The sequence below is a fragment of the Bison bison genome, unplaced genomic scaffold, assembly GCF_000754665.1.
Source record: "Bison bison bison isolate TAMUID 2011002044 unplaced genomic scaffold, Bison_UMD1.0 scf7180017864373, whole genome shotgun sequence".
Lineage (NCBI taxonomy): Eukaryota > Metazoa > Chordata > Mammalia > Artiodactyla > Bovidae > Bison > Bison bison.
This window is the reverse complement of record NW_011494945.1, coordinates 6,336,549-6,345,838: the sequence shown is the minus strand read 5'-3', so window position 1 is coordinate 6,345,838 and position 9,290 is coordinate 6,336,549. Positions and strand designations below refer to the sequence as shown.

The following is a 9,290-nucleotide window of genomic DNA, read 5'->3' as shown; positions in this document are numbered from 1 at the left end:
GCTTGCTAATGGCGTGTGCAGGCGTCTGCGCTGCTTCTCCACTGGGGGAGTTACCGTAGGGCTTGCAATGTGCGGGTTTTAATTATTTATTTTTCCTCCCTGTTATGTTGCCCTCTGTGCTTCCAAGGCTCGGCACAGATTCGGCAGTGAGAAGGTTTCCTGGTGTTTGGAAACTTCTCTCTTTTTAAGACTCCCTTCCCGGGATGGAACTCCGTCCCTCCCTCTTTTGTCCCATTTTTTGTCTTTTGTATTTTTCCCTACCTCCTTTCGAAGACTTGGGTTGCTTTTCTGGGTGCCTGATGTCCTCTGCCGGCTTTCAGAAGTTGTTTTGTGGAATTTACTCAGCGTTTAAATGTTCTTTTGATGAATTTGTGGGGGAGAAAGTGTTCTCCCCGTTCTACTCCTCCGCCATCTTAGCTCCTCCTTCTAGCTTGAAGGATTTTGAGCATTATTTTGCTAGCATGTGAAATGAGTGTAATTGTGTGGTAGTTTGAACATTTTTTGGCATTGCCCTTCTTTGGGATTGGATTGAAAACTGACATTTTCCAGTCCTGTGGCCACTGCTGAGTTTTCCAAATTTGCTGTCATATTGAGTGCAGCATTTTAACAGCATCATCTTTTAGAATTTGAAATAGCTTAGCTGGAATTCTATCACCTCCACTATTTTTTTCATAGTAATGTTTCCTGGATGAAAGCAAATTGAACTGTCCTCTGACACACAGAGGAAGCAGTATCAGAAATGACAGATAAGAGGCACTTGGAAGAGGTTCATGCCTTTGTGTTCAGGCAATAGCAATCTGACCAAGTCAGAAGTTTCTTCTTGACAGAAGTCCTCTATTCTCTTTGAAAAATCTCCAGGGACTTAGCGAACTTCTGTGAGAGATTGAACAACTTGAATTCACCTCTGCACATTATCTCTTCTTCTGACTTCAGGTTCAACCGCCATATGTCTCACTATGCTCTTCGGGGGCAGATCATAGCATACTGCAACAGCCTGAGAGCCCTACTGGACGATTTCCCTACTATCAGAGATACTTTTTTCATGGTGGGACAACGACAAGAAAATAAGGAGTTGAGGGACTCCAGTGATGGCCTCAAGAATGACCCCAGGTGTGGAATTTTCTTTTGAGCTTGTTATTCCCCCATCCCCTCCCCACTCCTCCCAGGGTAGAGGTTTATTGAGTTTGGTGTTTAACCTTGATTTTCTGTCCAGAAGGGCAAAAGAAAAGAGTTAATACTCTAAGAATAAGAGTATCTTTGTATTTGAATACAGAAGGAGTTCTTTGTTTATGGGCTGTATGACTGCTTTTTCAATCTATGAAGTTTTGTTTTGCCCTGGAGTACCCAGAAATTTTCATCAGTCACACCCTTTTACATAAGCCAGAATCTAAAATAAGCAAACAAATAAGTAGACATAATCTAGAACTGTTGTGGCTTTAAATATTCAGGAAAAAAAAAAAAAACAAACTATACTTCAGTGCTTTGGGTAAATCAGTGTCCTTCTGTACTTCTCTGATATTAGTCAGTTCAGTTCCATTGCTCAGTCGTGTCTGACTCTTTGCGAGCCCATGAATCGCAGCATGCCAGGCCTCCCTGTCTATCACCAGCTCCTGGAGTTCACTGAGACTCACGTCCATCGAGTCAGTGATGCCATCCAGCCATCTCATCCTCTGTTCTCCCCTTCTCCTCCTGCCCCCAATTCCTCCCAGCATCAGAGTCTTTTCCAATGAGTCAACTCTTCACATGAGGTGGCAGTGTCCTGCTAAGGATTCTAAGACACCCCAAGCTTATGAGATTGTTGTGATTGATTGGCAATGACCATGGTCAAGGAAAGGGAGAAAGGAGGCCTCCCTGCTTGTGTTTGCCATCTCCTTGACTAGAAGAGTCCCATATATTCTATAGGTTTAAAATTCTAAGATGCTACTTAATCCTTAAAGAGCTGAAACATACTGTTTAGTTTTAGCAGAGACACCCTGCCCCTGAACCAGAACCTAAATAGAAGAGGGGCCAGGGGAAGCTCTCCTGCAAAGAAGGATGCCCCTTGAGAGCTCTGTGGCCTTCATGGCTCTAGAGTAGACTGGAGTCTGGAGACTAGGCTGACGCTTGGCCATACTCCCAGGAGCAAGGAGTAGTGGTGTTGGCTGATGGGTGATTGAAGAAGGGACTAAGAGAGACGACACTAATACTCAAGCCCTTACTGTGTGACAGGCAGAGCCACCACTCTCCCACACAGCTGCTTTATGAATAAGAAAGTGCTGTTTCCTCTGGGCAGGGGTAGTCCCATGCCAGGGTGCAGAGTTTGGCGAGTCAAGTATAGGCTGGATTTTAGCTACTGTTGGTTGCCTCAGGGCACAAACTGAACAATGGCACATGGTAGCCTTGGTGCCAAGAGCTGTATAGCAATGAATTAAACATGGTTCCCGCCCTTCAGGCAAGGGGAAATAGACAATGACCAAACATTGTGATAAAAAATAAAACTAAAGTATAATGAAAGAACCCACCAGGAAATATTCAGTATTATCTGAAGGATCAGGGAGGTGGGGATGAAGAACTAGGTGGGCTTCAGGGAAGGGGGTACACTAAACCTGGGTCTTGAAAAGACTAGTGTTTCAGGTGGACAAGGAAAGAAATTCAATTCAAGCTGGGAGACCCACATAAATATGAGACAGCATATCTCATGATATGAGACAGCCATGTGGACCTCCCCGTGGCTCCTGTTCCAGGGTATATGAGAATGAATTTGGGAAGCAGAATAGATAGTGCAACGGGCAAGATCCAGAAGTCTGCTCTTTGTCCTTCAACAAACAGGCTTCCTTGGTAGCTCAGACAGTAAAGCATCTGCCTGCAGTGCAGGAGACCTAGGTTCAATCCCTGGGTCAGGAAGATCCCCTGGAGATGGAAATGGCAACCCACTGCAGTATTCTTGCTTGGAGAATTCCGTGGACAGTGGAGCCTGGTGGGCTACAGCCCATGGGCTCACAAAGAGTCGAACATGACTGAGTAACTAACACTTTCACTTTCAAACAGGGAGAAGGGGGGCAAGATGATTGTTGGTGCCCATTTAGGAACCTACTGAAACTGCGCAGACAAGAGATGTTTAGGGAGGTTAAATCAGCGAGGTGCTGGGTTTAATGCAGAACTGAGTGAGGAGAAGGAAGAGGAATCTAGGATGTTACCCAAAGTCTCTGGCTTGTGAATAAAATGATGGTAGTCTTGCTGTTGTTTAATGGGTACAGAATTTCAGTTTTGGAAGATGGAAAAAAAATTTTTTCTGGAGATAAATGGTGGCAGGTTGCACAACAGTGTAAATGGACTTAATCCACTGAAATGTGCACTTAAAAACAGTTAAAATGGTAATTTTATGTTATGTATATTTTATCACATTTTTTTAATGGGGGGAAAAAAAGAATGGTCATGCCATTAAGAGGAGAGATGTGGAGGGGGAGATAATGAATCACAGCTCAGAGGCACCAGCTATGAATATCTTTCCTTGGTCTCCCAACAAGTCTCAGACTCTTCTTATTCTAGATGTTCTCCACTTTCACATACTTCCATTCCTCCACACATCCATCACAGCATCATGCTTGCAAATCTAGCTGCCTCTGGAATGTAAGATCCTTGAGGGCAGAGCCTATCTTCACTTCATACCCTGGGTGTGTACCTCTGCCTTGGACCTTGGTTTGAAAGAGAGGATGGGGAGGGGTAAATGAGCCCTCAGGAAGTGGAGGCAGTTCCAGCCCCTTTGATTCAATTATGAAATAATAGACCATGTCATCATCTGCTGCTAGGAATCTGGTATGAGGCTTAAGGAAGATTTGGAGTTACTGAAAAAAGGAAATGGACATGAGAGCTGATCAAAGGAAAGAAAACCAATTTTTCTTGGCGTGACACAGCTCAGACTGGAAACCATTTATTTGTTGCATCAATAAATTTAGCGGTGTGATTTCCTCCAGCTGTGCTCAGCAACATGTGACTAGAAGCAGAAAGCAGACTAGCTAGAGGGATCCAGAGTTGGAGTTTTGCTAGATGGATGGGCTGTAAGTACGAAGAAGTAAAGAATTGAAGGTGCTGGTGGGAGTGTAGTTCGCATGATCAGCTGTGCTCATTGTTGATTGTAGTGTTTCTTTGGAGCACCTTTGAACAAATAACAGAGATAGGATGAGATTAAGCTGGTTTTGATCTGCTCCAGGACAGGACACTTGCAAACTATGGTGGGGCTTCCCTGGTAGCTCAGATGGTAAAGAATCCACCTGCAATGCAGGAGATATGGGTTTGATCCCTGTTCAGGACGATCCCCTGGAGAAGGAAATGGCAACCCACTCCAGTACTCTTTCTTGCCTGGAGAATTCAATGGACGGAGAAGCCTGGTGGGCTACAGTCCATGGGATCGCAAAGAGTCAGACACGACTGTGTGACTAACTTTAACTTTCAGGACAGGATAGTCTGACTTTTTGGTGGCTGAAATAAGAGAAGTTCTCCAAGCTAACACCACCATACTTTGTTTCTGAACTTCAAATTACCTGTTTAAAATACTGAGACTTGAGACTAACCCAAGTAGAGTTTTAAAAATTTTAAGTTTCATATTCAGAATGTTTGATATGGAAAACATTAGACCTCAGTTAAAATGAATTACATTTTATTTTAGGAAATGAAATGGGTCATCTGAATTTCTCCTAAGGACCCAGAAATAATGACAATCAAAAACTGCCCCAGTGATTTCCAAAATGCTCTCTAGAAGGTGAAACCCTCCCATTGAGAGTCCTTGCTATAGACAATGGAGTGTGAATGGAAACTGCGCACAAGAGAGCTATGGGGTCAGTAGGACCTGAGGGGTAAAGAAGGAAGCATCTAAAAACCCTGGGTTCTGGTTTTGAGGACTTGGAGGTTATGGTTCTCTTAACACAGGACGAAGCCCAGGATCAGGGTGTGGGTGGGGGTGAGGAGTTCAGTTCTTGCCTTTTTTGACTGAGGTGGTCTGAGGCACTGCCAGCCAAGGTGGAACAAGTTGGGACCAAGGAACTATGTAAGGGCTTCTGAGGAACTGGCCATGTTCTATACCCCAGGCCAGGTAGTAGGTAACTGGGCTGTGTGAATCCTTAAACCAGACATATATGAATTATGTTTGTAACCAAAAAACTGCTATACTGGTGCCTAAGAAATGATAAAGTATTGAGTTGGCCAAAAACTTCAATTAAGTTTTTGTAATATCTTATGGGTAAACCTGAAACAACTTTTTGGCCAACCCAATATCTGAAGAGGGGCTTCCCAGGTGGCAGCTAGTGGTAAAAAACCCTCTTACCAATGCAGGAGACTTAAGAGATGTGGGTTTGATCCCTGGGTCGGGAAGATCCCCTGGAAGAAGGCATGGCAACCCACTCCAGCATTCTTGCCTGGAGAATCCCATAGACACTGGAGCCTGGCAGGCTACAGTCCATGGGGTCTCAAAGAGTCTGACACAACTGAAGTGACTTAGCACAACATAGGAAGGAGGAAGGAAAAGAGGGCCTGAGTCTGAAGAACTTGACAGGAATCTGGCAGGGAAGGAAGGAAAACAGAGGCTGGTCTCTGGAGCCTGAATTCTACAACTGGACAAATCTGTGCTTAAATCTCAACTTCTTCTCTTACAAGTTGGTTAGGCAAGATCTTTGTAACCTGGTTGGTCAGTCAGTCAGTCAGTCAGTACAGTCGCTCAGTCGTGTCCAACTTTTTGCGACCCCATGGACTGCAGCATGCCAGGCCTCCCTGTCCATCACCAACTCCAGTTTACTCAAACTCATGTCCATTGAGTCGGTGATGCCATCCAACCATCTCATCCTCTAACCTGGTAGGGCCTCTGTGAACCAGGAACAGCATAGGAATGTCTCAAGTTTGTCATAAGAATTAAGTGAGAAAATTGTCACCCCCAGTATGGTGTCAGTGTTGTAGCCACACGTTCTGGGAAACAAACTCACTCAGAAGGACAATGCAGATAGTGGAGTGCAGTTTATTACACTGGCCGGCCCAAGGCAGAGTCTCCTCTTAGCCTAGGACCCCAACCAGTTTTTGTGAAAACCTTATATACCCCTAGGTGTACGTGCCCAAACCCACCTCCCTAAATTCCCTAAAACTAGCCTGAACAAAGGAAAAGAAAGATACAAAGATAACCGTGATTCATATGCCTTAGGCCTAGGTAGTTAACAGTGGACCATTATCAATAGGCCTGTGCTCATACCCCAATAAGCATAATAGAATTCATGATTCTATTTGGTTACACAGATAATTAGGGTATTCTTTTAGGGGACGGAGAGTCTAGGTATGAGCCCTGGGGCTCTTCCATCTAGGGGTCTGGTTTTCCAGTTGGTATGTGGTTTCCATAGATACTGGGCATATAGATCAGAGTCCATAGTCCAGCCCAAGATGGAGTCCTGCTTTCTGGCCTGTTCTATTTCCTCCTTCAGTTCAGTCGCTCAGTCGTGTCCGGCTCTTTGTGACCCCATGAATCGCAGCACGCCAGGCCTCCCTGTCCATTCATGCCCTCTCTGCTTCCTTTCTTATCACACCTTTCCCTGCGTCTGTACCCACGCCTTCTTCCCAACACAGCTGAGACTAAAACCAGCCCAACTGCTCTTCTCCCGGTGAGTTATTTATAACTGTGTCCCCTTTATTTATAACTGCGAGCTGCCTGAAAAGGAGTCCTGCTGCCCTCGGGCTTAGACATTTGATGTGTGTGTCACCGCAATGCGAGCTCTGGCGCTGCGGCTGGAGGGCGGAGGTATAAATAGTTCACACCGGGAGCCCCTTTTAGAGAGAGAAACGCTGTACTACCGGATCTCTCTTCTCATACCGCAGGAGTTTTCAGCCCCGGCCACGGCGTTTGCTGTCTGCTGATGGGAAAGTCTTCCTCAACTTATGGTTCATACCCCATCCTTCTGAAGTGCTGGTTATGTTCAAAACTCTGCCAGAAAAGGTTTGTATTTTTTTATCTGTGCCAGAATGGAAACTGGCTGTTTTTATGTCCCACAGTTAAACATGTCAGTTTCAGAGAATATCTCTTGTTGGTTTTTTTTCCCAGGAACATTTAATAACTGAAATCTCTCAGCTTCTCATATTTTGCTTGCTTTATTATAATTTCCCTTGTGCCTCGTTATTTCATAGTTCTGCTTCTCCGTGGTCATTACTGAACACTAATGGAGCTTCTGAGACTCCTTATTAATCCTTAATTTCCTCCCCAGCTCCAAGAAAACCCCACCCTAATGTGCTGAAGCTGAAGAGAGGTTGAGATCACACTTAATCACAGTAATTAGCTGGTTTCTGTTTTTTCAGGAGTTCCTCTAAGTACCTCATTTACTGATAAAGGTTAACCATTAAAAAGAATAGATACAGAAATACGTAGTGCATTCAAGTATTAACTAAATAAAATGCAGTGTTGAAAATGACAATTTGGGAACATTCTGATTTTTCTTTGTAAGTGAAAACCTGCTTAGCAATCTAGGATTCTCACCCTTTCCACCCGCTCCTTTTGAGGTGTGGGGCTTCCCTGGTGGCTCAGATAGTAAGGAATCTGCCTGAAATCCAGGAGATCCTGGTTCAGTCCCTGGGTCGGGAAGATGCCCTGGAGAAGGGAATGGCAAGCCACTCCAGTATTCTTGCCTGGAGAATTCCATGGACAGAGGAGCCTGGCGGGCTATATACAGTCCACGGGGTTGCAGAGTCAGACATGACTGAGCAACAAATACTTGTTGCTTCTGCTGCTAAGTTGCTTCAGTCGTGTCCGACTCTGTGCAACCCTATGGACAGCAGCCCATCAGGCTCTGTCCACTGGATTCTCTAGGCAAGAATACTGGAATGGGTTGCCATTTCCTTCTACCAACTAATACTTATTGAGGTGTAATTAACAAATAAAATTGTATATATTTAAATTGTACAGCATGATGATTTGATATACATTATAAAATGATTACCACAGTTAATACATTCATCACCTCACATGGTTACTTTTTTTGTTTTTTGGAGGTGAGAATGCTTATCCAACGCTAACAAAATTTCAAGTATACAATACAGTGTTAATAACTATAGTCACCATGCTGTACATTAGATCCTCAGAACTTACCTCTTGACCACATTGCACCATTTCCCCCTTCCCCTGGTGACCACTTTTCTGTACGTTTGACCTTCATTTTTAGATGCCACATATGAGTGAGATCATACAGTGTGTCTTTCTCTGTGGCTTATTTCACTTAGCATAATGTCATTCAAGTTTACCCATGGTTGTAAATGGCAGTTCTTTTTTATGTCTGAATAATATTCCTGTGTGTGTGTATGGTTGTGTGTGTGACATTTTCTTTATCCACTTATCCATACACTGGATACTTAGGTTGTTTCCGTATCTTGGCTATTGTGAGTAATGCTACATGGAAGTGCAGATAATCTCCTTAATATATTGATTTATTTCTTTTGATATATCCCCAGAAGTGGGTTTGCTGGATCATATATTATAATCTTACATGCAGCAGAGTGAAACTAGATCCCTGTCTTACACCAGTCACAAAAATTAACTTCAGGTGGATTAAAGACAACTGTTAAGACTGGAAACTATAAAATCTTAGAGGAAAACCAGGAAAAAGACTCTTTGACACCAGTCTTGGCAATGATTTTTTTGGAAACAACAACAAAAGCATAGGTAACAAGAGTAAAAATAAACAAGTGAGATAATATCAAACTAAAAAACCTCTGCTGGCAAAGGAACAAATCAATGGAAGGAGAAGGCAACCTACATAATGAGAGAAAATATTTGCAAACTATATATACCTAAAATATGGAAGGAACTCATATTATTCAATAGCAAAAGCAAGAACAAAACAAAACAAAAAATTTTTAAACCTATAATCTGATTTTAAAATGGTCAAAGGACCTGAATAGACATTTTTCCAAAGGAGACATACCAATGACTAACACATAAATGAAAAGGTGTTCAACATCACTAACCATCTGCTGCTGCTGCTGCTGCTGCTGCTGCTGCTAAGTCGCATCAGTCATGTCCGACTCTGCGACCCCACAGACGGCAGCCCACCAGGCTCCGCCATCCCTGGGATTCTCCAGGCAAGAACACTGGAGTGGGTTGCCATTTCCTTCTCCAATGCATGAAAGTGAAAAGTGAAAGTTAAGTCGCTCAGTCGTGTCCGACTCTTCGTGACCCCATGAATCGCAGCACACCAGGCCTCCCTGTCCATCACCAACTCCCGGAGTTCACTCAGACTCACGTCCATCGAGTCAGTGATGCCATCCAGCCATCTCATCCTCTGTCGTTCCCC

General features: G+C 43.9%; 2 protein-coding genes across 2 annotated transcripts in view; both read left to right on the top strand.

The window, feature by feature from the left end:
• LOC105000705 (transmembrane protein FLJ37396) overlaps positions 1–1,129 on the top strand; it is a 128,475-nt gene extending 127,346 nt beyond the window's left edge. The window contains exon 27 of the mRNA XM_010856693.1: positions 934–1,129. Coding sequence (XP_010854995.1) covers positions 934–1,129 — 196 coding nt within the window. The remainder of the gene's footprint in view (positions 1–933) is intronic.
• Positions 1,130–6,787: 5,658 nt separating this feature from the next.
• The window catches only part of LOC105000664 (coiled-coil domain-containing protein 162-like), a 69,178-nt gene continuing 66,675 nt past the window's right edge, over positions 6,788–9,290 (top strand). Inside the window, exon 1 of the mRNA XM_010856631.1 lies at positions 6,788–6,946. Coding sequence (XP_010854933.1) covers positions 6,923–6,946 — 24 coding nt within the window. The 5' untranslated portion in view covers positions 6,788–6,922. The remainder of the gene's footprint in view (positions 6,947–9,290) is intronic.